This window comes from Lutjanus erythropterus, chromosome 22 (genome assembly GCF_056507025.1).
Source record: "Lutjanus erythropterus isolate fLutEry1 chromosome 22, fLutEry1.hap2, whole genome shotgun sequence".
NCBI classification, from domain to species: domain Eukaryota; kingdom Metazoa; phylum Chordata; class Actinopteri; order Lutjaniformes; family Lutjanidae; genus Lutjanus; species Lutjanus erythropterus.
Window position 1 is genome coordinate 26,707,357 of NC_139338.1, and position 21,742 is coordinate 26,729,098.

The window sequence follows — 21,742 nt, forward strand, 5'->3', positions numbered from 1 at the left end:
TGAACATACATACATACATCTGTACAGGGGGGCCACTGATGAACATACATACATACATACATACATACATCTGTACAGATGGGCCAGTGATGAACATACATACATACACACATACATACATACATCTATCTGTACAGGGGGGCACTGATGAACATACATACATACATACATCTGTATGGGGGGGCCACTGATGAACATACATACATACATACATACATACATCTATACATCTATCTGTACAGGGGGCACTGATGAACATATATACATACATACATACATACATAAATCTATCTGTACAGGGGTGCCACTGATGAACATACATACATACATACACCTACATACATACATACATCTATCGGTACAGGGGGGGCACTGATGAACATACATACATACATACATACATCTATCTGTATGGGGGGGCCACTGATGAACATACATACATACATACATACATACATAAATCTATCTGTACAGGGGCGCCACTGACGAACATACATACATACATACACATACATACATACATACATACATCTATCTGTACGGGGGGGCACTGATGAATGAACATACATACATACATACATACATACATACATACATACATCTATCTGTATGGGGGGGCCACTGATGAACATACATACATACATATATCTACTTTTACAGGGGGGCACTGATGAACATACATACATACACCTACATACATACATACATCTATCGGTACAGGGGGGGCACTGATGAACATACATACATTCATACATACATACATCTGTATGGGGGGGGCACTGATGAACATACATACATACATACATACATACATACATACATACATACATACATACATCTATACATCTATCTGTACAGGGGGCACTGATGAACATATATACATACATACATACATACATACATAAATCTATCTGTACAGGGGCGCCACTGACGAACATACATACATACATACATACATACATCTATCTGTACGGGGGGGCACTGATGAATGAACATACATACATACATACATACATACATACATACATACATACATACATCTATCTGTATGGGGGGGCCACTGATGAACATACATACATACATATATCTATCTGTACAGGGGGGCACTGATGAACATACATACATACATACATACATACATACACCTATCTGTATGGGCCGGCCACTGATGAACATACATACATACATACATACATACACATACATACATACATACATCTATCTGTACAGGGGGGCACTGATGACCATACATACAGACATACATACATACATACATACATACATACATACATACATCTGTACAGGGGGACCACTGATGAACATACATACATACATACATACATACATACATCTATCTGTACAGGGGGACCAATGATGAACATACATACATACATACATACATTTGTACAGCAGGGCCACTGATGAACATACATACATACATACATACATACATACATACATACATACATACATACATTCATACATACATCTGTACAGGGGGACCAGTGATGAACATACATACATACATACATACATACATCTGTACAGGGGGGGCACTGATGAACATACATACATACATACATACATACATCTATCTGTAGAGGGGGGGCACTGATGAACATACATACATACATACATACATACATACATACATACATACATCTGTACAGAGGGGCCACTGATGAACATACATAAATACATACATACATACATACATACATACATCTATCTGTACATGTGGGCCTCTGATGAACATACATACATACATACATACATACATACATCTGTACGGGCGGGCACTGATGAACATACATACATACATACATACATACATACATACATACATACATATATACGGACATACATACATACATACATACATACATACATACATCTGTACAGAGGGGCCACTGATGAACATACATACATACATACATACATACATACATACATACATACATCTGTACAGAGGGGCCACTGATGAACATACATACATACATGCATACATACGTACATACATACATCTGTACAGGGGGGCCACTGATGAACATACATACATACATCTATCTGTACAGGGGGGCCACGGATGAACATACATACATACATACATACATACATACATCTATCTGTACAGGGGGGCACTGATGACCATACATACATACATAAATACATACATATATACATACATCTGTACAGGGGGACCACTGATGAATATACATACATACATACATACATACATACATACATACATCTATCTGTACAGGGGGGCTACTGATGAACATACATACATACATCTGTACAGAGGGGCCAGTGATGAACATACATACATACATACATACATACATACATACATACATACATACATCTGTACAGGGGGCCAATAATGAACATACATACATACATATATACATCTGTACAGGGGGGCCAATGATGAACATACATACATACATACATACATACATACATCTGTACAGATGGGCCAGTGATGAACATACATACATACATACATACATACATACATACATACATCTGTACAGGGGGGCAATGATGAACATACATACATACATCTGTACAGGGGGGCCACTGATGAACATACATACATACATACATACATACATCTGTACAGATGGGCCAGTGATGAACATACATACATACACACATACATACATACATCTATCTGTACAGGGGGGCACTGATGAACATACATACATACATACATCTGTATGGGGGGGCCACTGATGAACATACATACATACATACATACATACATCTATACATCTATCTGTACAGGGGGCACTGATGAACATATATACATACATACATACATACATAAATCTATCTGTACAGGGGTGCCACTGATGAACATACATACATACATACACCTACATACATACATACATCTATCGGTACAGGGGGGGCACTGATGAACATACATACATACATACATACATCTATCTGTATGGGGGGGCCACTGATGAACATACATACATACATACATACATACATAAATCTATCTGTACAGGGGCGCCACTGACGAACATACATACATACATACACATACATACATACATACATACATCTATCTGTACGGGGGGGCACTGATGAATGAACATACATACATACATACATACATACATACATACATACATCTATCTGTATGGGGGGGCCACTGATGAACATACATACATACATATATCTACTTTTACAGGGGGGCACTGATGAACATACATACATACACCTACATACATACATACATCTATCGGTACAGGGGGGGCACTGATGAACATACATACATTCATACATACATCTATCTGTATGGGGGGGGCACTGATGAACATACATACATACATACATACATACATACATACATACATACATACATACATACATCTATACATCTATCTGTACAGGGGGCACTGATGAACATATATACATACATACATACATACATACATACATAAATCTATCTGTACAGGGGCGCCACTGACGAACATACATACATACATACATACATCTATCTGTACGGGGGGGCACTGATGAATGAACATACATACATACATACATACATACATACATACATACATCTATCTGTATGGGGGGGCCACTGATGAACATACATACATACATATATCTATCTGTACAGGGGGGCACTGATGAACATACATACATACATACATACATACATACACCTATCTGTATGGGCCGGCCACTGATGAACATACATACATACATACATACATACACATACATACATACATACATCTATCTGTACAGGGGGGCACTGATGACCATACATACAGACATACATACATACATACATACATACATACATACATACATCTGTACAGGGGGACCACTGATGAACATACATACATACATACATACATACATACATCTATCTGTACAGGGGGACCAATGATGAACATACATACATACATACATACATTTGTACAGCAGGGCCACTGATGAACATACATACATACATACATACATACATACATACATACATACATACATACATACATTCATACATACATCTGTACAGGGGGACCAGTGATGAACATACATACATACATACATACATACATCTGTACAGGGGGGGCACTGATGAACATACATACATACATACATACATACATCTATCTGTAGAGGGGGGGCACTGATGAACATACATACATACATACATACATACATACATACATACATACATCTGTACAGAGGGGCCACTGATGAACATACATAAATACATACATACATACATACATACATACATCTATCTGTACATGTGGGCCTCTGATGAACATACATACATACATACATACATACATACATCTGTACGGGCGGGCACTGATGAACATACATACATACATACATACATACATACATACATACATACATATATACGGACATACATACATACATACATACATACATACATACATCTGTACAGAGGGGCCACTGATGAACATACATACATACATACATACATACATACATACATACATCTGTACAGAGGGGCCACTGATGAACATACATACATACATACATACATACGTACATACATACATCTGTACAGGGGGGCCACTGATGAACATACATACATACATCTATCTGTACAGGGGGGCCACGGATGAACATACATACATACATACATACATACATACATCTATCTGTACAGGGGGGCACTGATGACCATACATACATACATAAATACATACATACATACATACATCTGTACAGGGGGACCACTGTTGAATATACATACATACATACATACATACATACATACATACATCTATCTGTACAGGGGGACCAATGATGAACATACATACATACATACATACATTTGTACAGCAGGGCCACTGATGAACATACATACATACATACATACATACATACATACATACATCTGTACAGGGGGACCAGTGATGAACATACATACATACATACATACATCTGTACAGGGGGACCAGTGATGAACATACATACATATATACATACATACATACATACATCTATCTGTACAGGGGGAACAATGATGAACATACATACATACATACATACATACATACATACATCTGTACAGGGGGACCACTGATGAACATACATACATACATACATACATACATGCATCTGTACAGGGGGACCAATGATGAACATACATACATACATACATACATACATCTGTACAGCGGGGCCACTGATGAACATACATACATACATACATACATACATACATACATCTGTACGGTGGGGGGCACCGATGAACATACATGCATACATACATCTATACATCGATCTGTACAGGGTGGCACTGATGAACATACATACATACATACATACATACATACATACATACATACATACATACATACATACATACATACATACATACATCTGTACAGGGGGACCACTGATGAACATACATACATACATACATATACATACATCTGTACAGGGGGGCCACTGATGAACATACATACATACATACATACATACATACATATACATACATCTGTACAGGGGGGCCACTGATGAACATACATACATACATACATACATACATACATACATACATACATACATCTGTACAGGGGGAGCAGTGATGAACATACATACATACATCTGTACAGCGGGGCCACTGATGAACATACATATATACGAACATACATACATAAATACATACATACATACATACATCTGTATGGCGGGGCCACTGATGAACATACATACATATATACATACATACATACATACATACATCTATCTGTACGGGGGCAGTGATGAACATACATACATACATACATACATACATCTATCTGTATGGGGGGGCCACTGATGAACATACATACATACATACATACATACATACATACATCTGTACAGGGGGGCCAGTGATCAACATACATACATACATCTGTACAGGGGGGCCAATGATGAACATACATACATACATACATATATACATACATGCATCTGTACAAGGGGACCAATGATGAACATACATACATGCATACATACATACATACATACATCTGTACAGGGGGGCCGCTGATGAACATACATACATACATACATACATCTGTACAGGGGGGCCACTGATGAACATACATACATACATACATGCATACATACATACATACATACATCTATCTGAAGACGGGGGGCACTGATGAACATACATACATACATACATACATACATACATACATCTGTACAGAGGGGCCACTGATGAACATACATACATACATACATACATACATACGTACATACATCTATATGTACATGGGGGCCTCTGATGAACATACATACATACATACATACATACATCTGTACAGGGGGGCCACTGCTGAACATACATACATACATCTATCTGTACAGGGGGGGCACTGATGAACATACATACATACATACATACATACATACATACATACATACATACATCTATCTGTACAGGGCGGCCACTGATGAACATACATACATACATATATCTATCTGTACAGGGGGGCACTGATGAACATACATACATACATACATACATCTATCTGTACGGTATACGTATATATATATATATATGTCTATGGTTCCAGCGCCGCCATGTAGCCTTGCCAACTGCACTGCCCGAACTGCCGCCCGCAGAGTCATTTCCGGGGGTCACGTAAACACAACCAATTAAATATTAAAATCAAATTCAGTCATGTAGCCCGTTTTTCCATTTGAAAACTACAATACCCATGAGCCATGGCTGTCGCTACCATGGAGAAGAAGCATTAAATAGAAACACTTTGTAAAGTACTTACTCATAGTGGGAGGAGTCTGTTCTTCCTGGAGACAATTTTTCCTTTTTTTGTCCTTTTTCCTGTTTATAAAGTAAAAACATAAGATTACAGATCATATATCATCCAACATTTATTAAAACAGATTTAAACATTTCCTCAAACACTTTGAACCAACGAGGAAGAAAACTTCTTTAAACGTGCCCATACTGCCCCCCTCTGGACAGAGAGCAGTAATAGATTCAGTGTCTGATGATTAGATAAAACCAATCACCAATGATACTGATAAAAAACTTGAAAACTGGTCACCATTCACTTCCACTGTTTGGAGATTCTGCATCCCTGCTCTGTGATTGGCTGACAACACACTTGGTGTCTTCCTCATAATTTTTAGACAACAGATGTTTATATTTTTGGTCGACCAGACGAGAACGGGTGAAATTTGGGACGGAGGAACTGGGGGGACAAATGTCTGACCCATCAGAAGGATTAAAAATATTAAATATCATGAAGCTCAGCAGATTCTGAGGATTAACCATGATGCACAGGTGACAGGTGAGTTATATCATTTTAAATATCATTTTAGCAGCTACAACTGTCATTTTTAGTTTTTAATAAAATAATAAATTCCTCCTGCAGTGGCTCCACTCTTTGTCAAGCTTATGATTGTGTTAATCAGTGCAATAAACAAAACACACCAATAAACACTTTTTTGCTAAATAAAAGCACATTTTTACAAACTACAAGCAGGAATCAGAATAGATCAGAATATTTTTATGTGTTCATATTATCTGTTGCAGTAACAGTTAATTTTCAGGACGAATGCTTATAAATCAGGACGGTCCTGAATTTTTCAGGACGTCTGATCAGCCTTTTCTCTGCTGTCTGAGCCGTTTGAGCTTCATGCTTCAGAAACAGAAAGGAGGAGCTCAGTTTGATTAAAGACAGAAGTAAAGAAGAAAAGAAAAAAGAAAGAAAAAAGATCTGCTGCTGTTTAAAAGTGTAGTTCTTGTTAAAGACCACAGGGAGGCAGCGTTGTCACATATTTATCTCTCAACATAAAGATTATTGACTGACTGATAATCAGATTTTTAAAGTTTTGCTGAAGTAAAATCAAATTTAAACACTTCAGAGTTAACTATAAATATCACAAGAAAACTACGTAGTAAAAATAGAAGTACAAATACTTACAAACTGGTGAAACATCTTCATGTCTGTCCACGTTAGGTTTAAGTTCTGTAAAAAAAAAAAAAATACAAGAAATCAGTGCTGGTATACATGTGTATTACTTTAAATAAGATTTTAATCAGTTGTTTGTCCTTTTTCCTCATAAATTCTCTCGGCTGCAGCTCTAACTGATGCTAATTCGACACAAATCGTGATTCAAAACAAACAAATACTCATTAATAATATATTTTTCTCTTGGACCACCTGTGTTCTGCAGAGCCGCATCTCTGTGGAGGAGTTTAATGGGGGATGTGAGAGCAGAGATCCTTGAACGATCAGTTTGTATGAATCATAAACAGGAGGCTCCACTCTCAGTGTGTGTGTGTGTGTGTGTGTGTGTGTGTGTGTGTGTGTGTGTGTGTGTGTGTGTGTGTGTCCTCGCCTCGGGCTGTCTGAGTGTGTTTGTCAGTTTAGGTTTTTCTGCTGTGAAACATCCAGACAAGAAACCTGATGAATCCTCTGAAGCTCTGCTCTGTTTTTTAATTGGTTTAACAGCATTTAAATATTAATATTTCAAAGTGAAAGTTTTTGTTATTAGTTTAACCCCGGTGTGTCGGACAGAACAACACTTCAGGCCAAAATTCTGCAGAAATAAAAAGCCCAGCGATGGTTGAAGAAGCTGTTTATGTCTGACTTCTGGAGAAAATATAACTGGATGAATATGCAGAAATATACATACTGTTACCGACCCTGACATCAACAAACAAACCGCAATGTTTCTCAATTCAAACTTCAATAATTACATTTCTCTGTCTTTGCAAACATTCATTATATGAAAGTCTCATGCATATTAAAAGGAAGAGTTCATCCCAAAATCAAAAGCATTTTTTAATTTACATTCTGGCCTGCAGCGCTGTTTATCCATCTGGATTATTTTGATGTGAGCTGCAGAGTTTTATTAGCCATAGAGATGTCCTGGTTATGCAAGATAATCCTCAGAACTTAATGTAAAAAGTTTTAAGCAGGAACTATTTTCTTTCTGCAGAAGAAAGAAAAAACAGTAGAAAGAAAGTAGTTCCTCCATGAAACTGTTCATGACAAGGTCTGTGGATTATCTTTGGTAACCGGGTTTTTTGTTTATTTATTTATTTTTTGCTGAGTGTCATCTGGTCCCATTATACTGGAAAGAAGGCAAACATCTAAAAAACAAAAAACAAAAAACGCTGCAGCTCAAACCAAAGAAAAAAAAAGTAGCTGGATAAACAGCACTACATTTTTTAAATTCTTGATTTTAAAGTGAACTGCCCTGCCTGGGAATGTAACTAAGTACATTTACTCAAGTACTGTACTTCAATAGAAGTTAATTAAACGTACTTGTGCATTTAATAATACTTACATACTTTACTTCAGCTACGGTTTTAAATGCAGGACTTGAATTTGTGGTGGAGTGTTTTACTTCCGCCTCTGCTCACCTGTCTGATGATCACCTGCTCACAGCGTCCAGCGTTTCCTGAGCTGCTGACTTCATAATCTTCCTCTGACTGATCGATCGATCGATTGATCAGATTCAGGCGCATTTTTGAGATAATCTTCTTCCAAAAGAAGCTAGTTTTAGCAACTTAACTGAAGTTTACAGCTGGCGCCGTTAAACCGCTGCAAAACGCTGTTCACACGCTGCTCGACAACACGTCACTCTGACGTATTCAATGCCGGATGTAAAACGGAACACTGTTTCTCTGCTGCCACCCAGTGGTCGGCGGTGTCAATCCGATGTGCAGCAAACAGAACATGATGTAGATTGTTTCATTTATTTATTGTTATAGGCAACATTTTATGTAAATTAAACCACTTGTCGTAATTCAAGTTGAGTATATTCTGTGTAATTTTTATTGTTTTATTTGTGTTTTATTTTAATTTTATAGTTATTTATACTAATAAAAACATTCCAGTGAAAGTTTCAGTTCCCTGACGTCATTCTGGACAATGAAGTTTGTTGTTAAAATATCCTTCCTCAGTTCTATACTTTATATTCAGAGAACATTGGCAGATATATCTATCTATGTATTTTTTTTTTAATTATGTTAATCAACCCCAAAAATCCAGTATCAGTCTGGCTTTAGAGTACATAGTATAAAAATACAACATTAGTATAAAAATAAATCTTAAGTTTTTTCATCATTTTGTCCTTGTGGACTCAAAGATGAAAGACACCAAAACAAAAAGGAGACGACTTTCTATTTGTATAAACATCTTTTATTGGATATTTGGACATCTTAGATCTGGATTTTCTGCCCACTTCTCCACTTCCTCAGAAGAGTCACCGATTTGGGCTCCAGTCCAGTCCAGACCAGTTGGTTCCTGGTTACTGGTAGTGCTGTTTCTGTCTGTTTCAAAAGCCTATCCAGTCCATCCAAACCATTGATTTCCTACGATGATGTTACAAGAATAAACAATGGGAAAGTTGTAGTTGATGTACAAACTGTTATACAATGGTATAAACACATTTAACCCTCGTGATGTTGCTTAACAACATCTGTACCGGTGGGCAAATTTTCTGTGTAACATTCAAAATCTCTCAAAACCGTTGTTTACTTGTGCCTCGTAAAACAATATTTGTCAAACACGCTTCAATTTTACGTCATTTAAAACACACAGCGGACGAATAAATCTACTTTACAGCGAAAGGCTCAATTCCCTGTGCTGATCCTTCATCCACGCTTCCCTGTACCTGTGAAAACCACTCAACTAAACATCACATTCACATCCTTATAATATTTACTAAACTCTTCTGGAACGTGGTGGATATACAGATAATGTAGATGTTTTATCACAGGTTTTGTGCCAAATACATTTTCCACCATCGATCATGCACAATGCAGTACGTTACGTCAGTGGTTTGTAAATTAATTGTGGACAAATATTTGTGTTAAATCTCAATATTTCCCCAAAAAGATGAGTGGAAAAGACTTTAAAAACGTCTTAGCGAGTGGAAAAGTAGCTAAATTTTCTTTATTTTTTATGCTATTTAGAAGTGTGCTAATTGCAAATGTCTGCATGAAATGATGAAGTACACGGGCACATGAGTTGCTGCAGAGCCATAGATAAGTGAGGCATAAATAATCCGCCATCTTGGATTTTACATTCAGCTATTGAAAACGGAAGTTCTGCCCCCTGCGTCCTAGCTAGCGTCTGTTCCGTTAGCATCTGTAACTGAAATGGATTTCTGTTATCAGTTGCCGGAAAAGCCGATGCATTCTTGTTCTCTATTCACGTTCTAAAATAAATGGCATCTGTTACTGAACTGGGAAAATTATGCTCTTATGCTAAGCTAGGCTAACCACATTCTGGATCCAGGACTGTATTTGGCGCAGAGACATGACAGCATTGGGTTGCACCAACTATTCATATACTGCCTTCAAATAGAACTTGTGAACTTGTAATTACAACACAGGAAGTCAACGCTAAAGTTTGAACTCTTGAACAGCTGGTGCAACCGGCACCTAACATACACTGCCTTCAAATGCAACTTACGACCACTTACGAGGTTGTGAATACCACAAGGGAGGCGTTCATGGACCCTTCTTGTGAACGGTAAACGCAACCTGAAGGCAGCAGCATAATTAGTTTTACCTGCACTCAATTATGTGTCAGTTTTTTTAAGTATGCTTGACACTGAGGTGAAACTTTTTAATCGTTTATTACAGTTGTCACCAAAACAAAAACACGTGACCGTACCAACTTCGCCCTCTTCATCTCTCGTCTTCCTTCGTGATCTTCCAGTTAAGAACCACAAACGTGCAGTAAACCTACTCTAAACGTGTATGTGCCTCTAGACACCTTTTATTTATTTATTTTTTTTGGCTTTTACTTCCAAATCTACTTTCACTTCTACTCTTTAAGGCACTCGCCGGTGGCAAAAAGAAGGCAGAAAGCAGCTAGTGTGGGCGGAGGAACAGAGATAGAGACTCAGATGTTTTATATTTTACAATTAATAAACTACATTTGTAGAGTGAGTGAGGATTGAGCAACAAAAATGTGAGACACCATCTGGACATCGAAAAGCAAATGTGGCAGTTTGCTTTGAGAAGCTGGTGAAACCGGCACTGAAAACAAAAAAAAATTTCACATTTCAACAGTTTTCTTTTATAAAAGTACCACCAGATCATTTAATACACAAATGGTTGTTCCCCTTATTTCTTAATTCTACACTCGTCAAACACACAACTCAATTTACAGTCCACACGCTACAACACACACGATAGTTTCTTGAAGTAATTTGGCACCAAAGTGGCTTTCAAAATCAAATTTCTGAGACAGAAATGCCCACAGGAAAAAGCTCATGAGGAGTGAAAAATAATAATTGAAAAACCCTCTAAGATGTGTTTATTTCAGTCTTGTGTATCTGGAGGTTGTCTGGTGCCAAACTCTAGTAAGAACCTTGCAGTGTGTCCATCCACAGTTTAAGGAGACGGGAGTACAAAGATGCAGCACCAGCCTTAAGGTCATATTGCTTCAGAACTTAAAGATGCAGTTTGTAAGACTTGAAACCTCAGAGGAATCACAGCAAAAAAAAAAAAAAAAAAAAAAAAAAAAAGCAAAGAAACCTCTTCCCACACAAGGCGAGGTGAGGGGTCCATCATCCAGCTTACAAACTGCATATTTAATCTTTGATATTAACTCAAGCTCTACATAAAGCACGTCGTCTGGGCTCAGAAGGCAAAGAATAATGTAGATATATGATGACTCCATGGTGACGATGATTAATATGAAGGACAGGACGAGACAAATGAGTTAATTTTACACTTCAGGTGTGTAACGGCACTTAAACCCAAAGACTGCTCTACTTCTTCTAATAACTTGGTCCACGATTCACTCGTTTACGGAGTGGTTGGTAATATAAATCATCATGTTTTATGTAATGAGTATTTTCGCTCACTCTGCTTAATGGATCTTTTAAGAGTAAGTCTTGAAAGTATGGAGGCACTGACACTGAAGCAGTTTAAGAAACTAAATTATACTAGTCTACTTCTGATTAAATAAACTTCACGGAACATTTAATGAGCAGAATGATGACTTCATATCCATGAAACGTGCAGGTGCTGTGTGACCATCATTCGCACAAAGTTCTCAAACAAAACATTAATGTGAAAAATATTCAATTTTGTTTGATTTTGTGCATTCAAAATGTACCACATGGACAAGGAGGACAATAAACTGTTAGGAGAGATCCAGATTTTTGTATCTACCTTATGCTCTATATGCAAATAAGCATCATTAATGTTTGCAAAGATCAAATGCGTTGCTTTGAATTTGAATTAGATACATTTACTGTTTACAAGCCACAAACAAGACAAGAATTAGGCTGAGAAAACTGTGTTTCAGGGGGCTGGATCATGGAGAAAATGTTTGCTGGTTTGCCCTCTGATGTCCTCCGGATGCTTTGCCTCAACTCTGATTTTAACTGCTGCCAACTGTAACATTAGTTTCCATCAGCTAGTGGTCGTATTTGCTTTAAATCTTAAATAAAACTGAATGTGCTCCATTAAACCTCCTCCCCCTGGTGGTCTAAGTTTCTGTGCTAGTGGTGTAAACACCAACACTCCACTGATCGAGCTCGCAGTCCAGGCCACGATCGTTTTTTTTTTCCCAGTGTGGCAAGGTATGACCTGCCCTACTCTGCCTCTGGTTAGCTTACCCTAACCAGTCAGACCCCTTAAACCTAACCAACCCAAACGACTCAAACTAGCGAAGGCAATGAGAACTAGCCAATCGGGAGTCAGAATAGGGCTGGTCATGACTTTGCTCTCCTGGGGAAAAAAAATGGCATCCACAGCTAATAGGGTTGATACTTTCAGAGCTAACCAAGCTAATGGCAGCTAAAAGAAGTTAGCAGCAGTAAAGCCATGTATCCATTAGGAAAATCCATAAATCACAGAGTTGAGGCAGAGCAGCCGGAGGACATCAGACAGTATGTTTTGTGTACTGTTGGCGCACGATTGACTACATGCTTCTGCTCCAACAGTAAAAAGTTGGCATCCGGAGTTACTCAAGCAACAAGTGAAGCTATCTGCCCATTAAGAAACTCTGTACATCACACAATTGAGGCAGAGCATCCGTGTTTCTTGTGTACTGCTGGCGTGCAAATAAATACGTACTTTTGCTTAGGTACATGACATCAGTAATGCAGGTGGTCCTTCAAGGTGACCAAGGATGCACTAGCATTTACACTGCAAATGCGTCCCGGAAACACCTCGGCATGTGGTTTGAGCGATCGGATCACAATTTGTCTTGGTGGTCGAACACTTGTAATACCATGAAAGAACAGGCTCACTGACTCCCTAGAAAGCAGTGCTAATATTGACTGCATTACCCTGGTGAAATCAAGAAAATTAAAGTCAAACTGTGTCTAGCAGTTTTGTCACATTAGAAGCATATTTTTTGTTATCTTGCAGCTCTAACAACAGTTGCAATGGACAAAGGGGGCCTATTACGACTGGATTAATGCATTTTTACACTTAACCACCTTGAATTTCTATTTATTTCAAGCCTTTTTGAAGGATCCACGAATACCCTGTCTTCAGAAGACACTTAAGACATTTTTTCTCTTATGTGTGCAGTTAAACAGAAAAATAGAAAAAATGCAGTGTTATATATGAAGGGAATATTGCAAAACAAGTATAATCATACAGATTATAAAAAAACAAATCACACTTAAAAAGAATAAAAGTGTTTGGCTGTTTAGAGCACATGATTAGGCAGTCAGGATTTTTCACAGAAAGTAAAAACAAGCTGAGTGGCAACGGCGTTGATAGCTATTGAACACACACTCACTCTCACACACACACTTACACACAGGATATGACAATATGGACCACCCTGATTAACACTTTACAAAAGAAAAAAAAAACTAAGTGGCACTGCATCAGTCCATTAAAAAGATAAATTTCATGTTGTATATGTCAATGCAAAGCCTCTGCGTAAAGCCTGCACACAAAGAAAAATAGTAAAGAAACTAAACGGAGCGAAATTATTCAGCTGTGATTTGAGTCGACAGCACAGTGTCATCAGCGTAGAATCACACACTGCAGCTAATCTGATATGAAAAACAACATGATGCAAGAAAAGTCGACGTTGCAGTTCAATTTTTGGACTAAACTCTTCGTACCCTGAATTCGCTCTCCTCATTTGTGCCATCGAGACAAACCGATACCCCTGATTGGCCAGTGGTGTGTACCGTAGTGGGTTTTCATTGGTTGATTTACATCCACAGTTCACAGACTCTGCTGTAATATGATTAAGGAAAAAGTGGTCACAAAGCGTCCCGGTGCAGCCGTACTTCCAATCCGAACTTCCAAAAGGGCTTGAGTGGCAAAAAGAAAATATTTGGTAATGTCTCATTATTTCGATTAGATCTTCAATTACCCCAAAAATCTTCAATCTTCATTCCTTGTGTGGCACTTTTTTCTTCAGTCCTTGTATGATAAAATTAAAATTTGTCGTGAAGAGAGGCCAAACACAGAAACATCTAGGTCCGATTACACAAACCATTACAAAAATAACCCTTTGATTTCTCCCATCCGCAGCCATGTTACGGTCACCATTTTGCATACCTCCTTGGTATTTGTTTTGGGATGCCAAATGGAAGTAAGCCATACAACTATAGTAGATATCAACGCTTCAGTTTCCTCCATTCTGAGCATATTTTAACACTTCATTTGTCCAAAAATCTCCTGGAGTCCCGTAACTCCGCCCCCCACTTCAGTCCTCACACGGTCAAACATTCGTTAGAGTCCGCGAGCTCGTCCTCCTTTGAGTCCTTAAATGGAAAACAACATCCTGTGTTTTAGTAGCCGTTAGCTCCTCCCCCCGACCCCGCCGTGAGGCCAGAGGTCAAAGGTCGGTGACCTTGTTCTCCAGGGCGGCGGCGATCTGTTGGAGGCGGAGGGTGAGCTGCTTATTCTGGGCTGCTGGGTCCTCGTCCAGCGACTGGATGATCTGGAGAAGACGAGAACACAAGATTTTTAAATTTCAGACGTTCTTAAACTGTAGTTTGACTGTTTTTTACAGCAGCGTATTGGAGATATTAAAACAGATTAATAAATAAATAAGCTAGTGGTGGCATCACCTCGTTCTGTAAAGTACTGCTTGGAGGTTCTTTTTAAAAGCTAATTACGTTTTATTACAATGTGGGTCTATTTTTTGTAATTTAGGTAAGAAAACCGAGCGATGTTGCCATGTTACAAGTAATAATGGTCACGACTATGAGAAGAAAAAAAACAGAATCATCCTTTAAGTCACTGGACATTGAACCTCGGTGTCCAGATGAGGCAGACAGCTGATATTGAAGGTGTAAATGCCTCATGATGAGACTGTGATTGGATCTGTGACCACATCTGGAGGTAGTCAGAGGCAGTAACATGAAATATAAGCTGTTAAATTTAAAGTTAAAGAGCGAGAAGGCTGAAAGAGACGAGTCAGAGTCTCTAATTACTGATTATATATCTATTCTGTGCCACAGCAGAACCAAAAGATGAGTTATTCAACAGAACTGTGCAAAATGAAAGTAATATGGGTAGAAAACGAATGATAAGAAGAAATAATTGTGTGTGTGTGACGGGGTGCTGCACTCATTTGTACGGTTGATCAGCTGTTAACAAGGCAGCTAATTCATGTCGTCACAGAGTAGCCTACACAGCGGCGCCGCAACACGCCGGGACAAACCGACAATAGGTTTTTTACACAAAGAAAGAAATAACTTTGTGTTAGATTTGCTGAATTCACAAGAGAGGAGGAATGATTGAGAATTTGTTGTAGACGGCGTTTCACAAAGTTTATTAAGTTTCTCCTGACTCAACAACTCGTAAAACTCAACAACTCAAACCGCAACCTCACATTAGTCTTGTGCAAGTTCTACTCCGGAGGACACAGATCTGATCTCAGAATGCATGAAAAATATAAGGTGTGAATGTAAAATCATTTCTGGATACAATACAACAAAAAATAATAATTGCATTTGTATAACTTTTTTAAAGTTATACAAATGACTATAAAGGCTGTAATTATCTCTCAGCAATAATGTTTTGCAACTGAATTGACTGAGTTTCTCACCACATCGTAGTACTTGCTGGCGTACTGGTACAGCTGATGTAAGGCCACCTGGGTGTTCAACTTGTCTGTGTGTTGCTGCAAAGTGGAACAAAGATTACAAATGAAAACATACAAATCCAGCTTCAAATGTCAAACTGATTTTACAGAAATGGTTGTAATATTAATACACAAAAGTTCCAAAAGTCCCCATAAACTATGTGGTCAGGTTTATGTTCATCAATTAGTTGTTTTACACTATTAAATGTATATAACTAAACAATTTTCTACACTGTTGGGTGGTTTAATCTTTAGCAGTGCATCAGAGAAGAAGAGAAGAGCGATACTCGGCGTCTGGACCGTGGCGTCTTTTTTGTCATTTCTCAAAGATGTGAGACACAAGAGCACACGTGTGCTGAACGGATTAAACTCTGTCTTCAGACTCTGTTCTTCAGCTGGAGGCTTCCCAGCTGACTCAAGTCCAGTTAGCATTAGCATTAGCTTACATCAGCCAGCTACACTTATAAAATCTGTTTGTGAGTCTTTATTTTAGCAACAAAATCCACCGTCGTCAGCTAGAAATGAGAATCTGCTTTTGTTCACTCGTCTTTAGATTCAAAGACCTCGAGTTTCAACAATTACTCCTAATTTCGATGTTAAATCTGTTATCACTGTAAACTGCACAAATTTTGTTAGACAAATACATGTTCTTGTCTGCTCATGTGCGAATGGAAAGTTTGGCAGGCGTAGCAACAGTAACTAAGGGGGTGGGGCTTCAGTTCCATGATGCATAAATGTAATTAGCTTCATTTGTAATAATAAGTTTCTGTACTGTTTTTTATTGTCCCCGGGACAAATTGACATCCTTAATGTCAAGTGCTGCCTGTAGACAAATGTAGTGGAGTAAAAAATACCATATTTACTCTAAAATGTAGTCAAGTAGAAGTATAAAGTAACATCAAATTTAAATACTCAAGTACAATATTTGATGGCACAGTTATCAGGCACAGGTACACACTCAGCTGCATTAATAATGACAGTTACACACACACACACACACACACACACACACGCACGCACACACACACACACACACACACACACACACACACACACACACACGGTGAAGTTGGTTCATACCCTGGACACCTCAGCAAGGTGTGTGTTCATGTCCTGGTCACTGACTGGAACCATCTGTCTGATGCCCTTGTAGTAACTGGGGAAAACACACACAAACACACACACGTAAACACACATACAGTCACATATTATTATCAAATAATAATAATAATAACACCAAATTAATGAACTACTTAAGAGAAAGTGATACATTTATTTAAAATAGGAGGAGCATTGCAGATATTTTGGGCTGTTTTATGATTTTTCTGCTCATGTTTTTCATTTATGCAAAGTCACATAAAAGAAAACATGTTTAACATTCAGTTTGTGCCGCAGTCTTTGTAACTGTTCACTCTGTGTTAATAATATTCTGCCTTTGTAAGTTAAACTTTTTGCAGTCTGGTGCAAACCTCCGCATGCAGCCAGCTGTTCTGCAAAAACACTGCTGCACACACACACGTTCATTTTCTGTATATTCAGTGCCATAAAACTCACTCGTCCACCATCTTCTTGTACGTTGAAATCTCTTTTGCATAGAGCAGCTTGTTGCTGGGAGACTCCTGCAGTCAAAGAAAGAGAGAACAGAAAAGAAAAAACAGATAAAAGATCAACTTTCAAGGCGTCCCGGATTCATCCCAATTTGCAAAAAGCAAAAACTTTGTTCTGTGTGGAGTGAAGATGTTTTACAGAGAAAATTCCTCCCTTGGACGCTCCTGCGCTGTTTAATTATCATCAGCGTGTGATGTTCAAACGGTCCAGGGTTCGTTTTGTGATTAAGCGTTGTAATTAAACTCTCCTGCAGCAGCCTGCCTCCTCGTCTGCTGCAGGGACGTCCGGTGTGTCCCACAAAGACTTCTGACAACAGCCAGCGAAGGACTGCGAGCGCGTTGTCAGTTAAAGATACACTCAACCATAAATCCGCTTAGAAATCAGAGAAAAAAGACGCCTCAGAGCTTTCCTGAGAATTACCATGTTTTTAAGTTTTCATCAGTGAAACATTAATGCAGTGATAACTGTCTCTACGTCGGTGGGTACATTTTAAAAAGGACCTGCTAACAGCTAATTCGGCTACTTTTCCCGGTGCCAGTTTGCCAAAATGTAAACAGTCTGCACGATCTTTATTTGTGTGGACTTACTCTGCTGAGTTTGTGCTCCGTCTTGGTGCAGGCGTCCATGAAGGTCTGAGAGATGACGTGCAGCGACGCGTCCACCACCTCCGTCACGTGGACGTCGAAGATGAAGTGAGGGTTCCTCAGGATGTTCACCCAAAACCGCAGAGGCAAGCTGAGGGAGACAGAGACAGAGAGAGAGAGAGACTCGTGTCAGGTGAAGGTTTTTGTTTTAAACCTCGTTAAAAAATACCTGAAGCAAGTTTGCCAAAACTAAAGATTTAACAAGCGGTAGAACTTCAGTTTCCTGCCAGAAAATGCTGTCCGACGGTGAAAATATTCTAAATAAAGTGGATTTTTTGAGATACTCTCTCTTTCTCCAAACTGGAGGTGTGACGGCCGCCATCTACTGCAGGTAATACACTGACTATGAGTAAGTACCTCATACAACTTCAAAAAAGAAAAGTCCAAAATATCCCTTTAAGTCGAGTACTTGAATAAATGTATTTGGTTACATTCCACTTCTGTCAGTTTCAGACAAACTTTTAAGGACCTGCTGACACTGTTTCCTTCCCTCCTGCCTCCATCCTTTCATCTCCTCATGCCGTCTCTCCCTCCACAGACCGTAACCCTCGTCAATAATTCACTCCAGCTAATGAATATTTCATTGTGCGACGTGTTTGTGTGTGCACGCGTGCGTGTGTGTTGTGATGATTGACAGGCGGCGCTCAAGGCCAGTTTGAAAAGCAGAGAAGTTACAAAAAAAAAAAAAAAGGAGTCTTTCTGTCTGCATCTCTTCCTCCTCTCCGTCTCCGCTCTGTCATCATGTATCACGATGATTAGATCGGGCTTTCATGTTGTCGACTGGCTGGTTTAACAGTGACGAGGACATAATTACTCTCTAGTTTAGCTGATGAGGTGTAACACACACACACACACACGCAGCTTGAGAAGCAGTGTAATTATTTCTCTTAGCAGTTTTCTTTGCAGGTTGTATTTTCCAGCTGAGATTCAGAGGAGCTTTGAAGAGGAGCTGGCAGACGTTGAATCGGTGAAGGAGTCGCACGTCAGCGCCGCTTTCTGACGGTCTGATCCGTGCAACACTGTTTGAGTGACGTCAAAGGAGAGTTTTAGGCTCCCATTTATAGCCTGCTCATGACAAATATTATCTTTAAGCTTGTAAAGGACAAGAACTTTCAGCCTTTTAAAGCAAAAATGCTTAAAATCCGATGTGTCAAATATTTTCTGTACATCAGAGTAGATGAATCTTGAACTAAAGTTTCTCCTTAAACAAAGGAGCAAAATAACAGAAAAACTAAAGAAACTTTACTGTGGTTCTACTTCAGAAAATCACCTGTTGGTCTTCCAGATGTGCAGCGTCTCCTCGTCCACGTTGTCGTGTCTCAGCGCCTGTTCGTCCAAGAAGTCAAAGAAGTATTTGACGGCCGGCGGGACGACGGAGCTCGAGCCCAAGACGCTGCGGAAGAAGTCGTCCACGAACTGCTGCAAAGTGCCCTGTAATACACACACACACACACACACACACACACACACACACACACACACACACACACACACACACACACACACACACAGATACACAGTACTGTAAAAACACCTGGATGAACACATCAAAATGTTGATCAGCTTTCCTTTCTTCTCTCATCTGGATTTTTGGCAGCTGAACAGTCAGAACAGTCTGCTGTTTACAGACAAGAGCAGATTCAAGATTCAAGAACTTTATTGGGATTAAGTATTAAAATTCAGACATTAGTTATTTTCAAAGAATCAGTTAATTGCTGTTAAGGGCATAAAAGCACCTACTTTAAACTAAACAGTCACACACACACACACACACACACACACACACACACACACACACACACACAGAGGCGGCTGTACCTTGACAGACAGCAGCCTGGTCAGGTAGATCTCCGTGATGGCTTTGGTCATCGCCTTGTCCTTCATGCTGCCTCTCTTCGACTTCACCTCGTCGATCTCGTCTGCGGGTCGCACCAGGTGGAAGGTGTTGTCGTCCTCCAGCAGAGAGTTCTCTGTTAGTGACACACACACACACACACACACACACACACACAGAGGTAGACGTGAATCTGTTAAAGCTTCTTGTTATTCAGACACGAACGCTCACAAGATGTTTGACACCTGGTTATTGAAGAACAAACTCTGCTGCCTGTTTTATCTGACAGTGGACAAGCATTAACTGACAGAATATTGAGCTGGACTCTTGTTTAATTATTGTTTGCTCGCCTGCTGTTTCTGAAGAACTTTATTGGATTTACATTTTTTCATCCACACAGTCGGCCTGCAGGAAATTACCATTTTAACATTCCTATAGTGAGTCTGTTGACCAAAAAAATAACCAAATGTTGATCTTCTATTTATCTTTTAAATATTTTTTTAAGGAAAATGCAGAGTTTGACCCTGACTGTCTCATATTTGTTTGCATCATTTAAGAGATCATTTAGA

General features: G+C 38.9%; 1 protein-coding gene and 1 long non-coding RNA gene across 2 annotated transcripts in view; both read right to left on the bottom strand.

Annotated features, from left to right (window-relative positions):
• LOC146307032 (uncharacterized) overlaps positions 1–9,630 on the bottom strand; it is a 25,256-nt gene extending 15,626 nt beyond the window's left edge. Inside the window, exons 1-3 of the long non-coding RNA XR_014768971.1 lie at positions 9,416–9,630; positions 7,968–8,012; positions 6,801–6,859 (exon numbers count right to left, since the gene is read on the bottom strand). This is a non-coding gene — a long non-coding RNA (uncharacterized LOC146307032). The remainder of the gene's footprint in view (positions 1–6,800; positions 6,860–7,967; positions 8,013–9,415) is intronic.
• A 4,833-nt stretch (positions 9,631–14,463) lies between these two features.
• Positions 14,464–21,742, bottom strand: part of LOC146307033 (plexin-B2-like) — an 80,298-nt gene continuing 73,019 nt past the window's right edge. The window contains exons 35-41 of the mRNA XM_084710491.1: positions 21,158–21,309; positions 20,610–20,770; positions 19,283–19,430; positions 18,642–18,706; positions 18,168–18,243; positions 17,052–17,126; positions 14,464–15,938 (exon numbers count right to left, since the gene is read on the bottom strand). Of these exons, the coding sequence (XP_084566617.1) occupies positions 15,834–15,938; positions 17,052–17,126; positions 18,168–18,243; positions 18,642–18,706; positions 19,283–19,430; positions 20,610–20,770; positions 21,158–21,309 (782 nt within the window). The 3' untranslated portion in view covers positions 14,464–15,833. The remainder of the gene's footprint in view (positions 15,939–17,051; positions 17,127–18,167; positions 18,244–18,641; positions 18,707–19,282; positions 19,431–20,609; positions 20,771–21,157; positions 21,310–21,742) is intronic.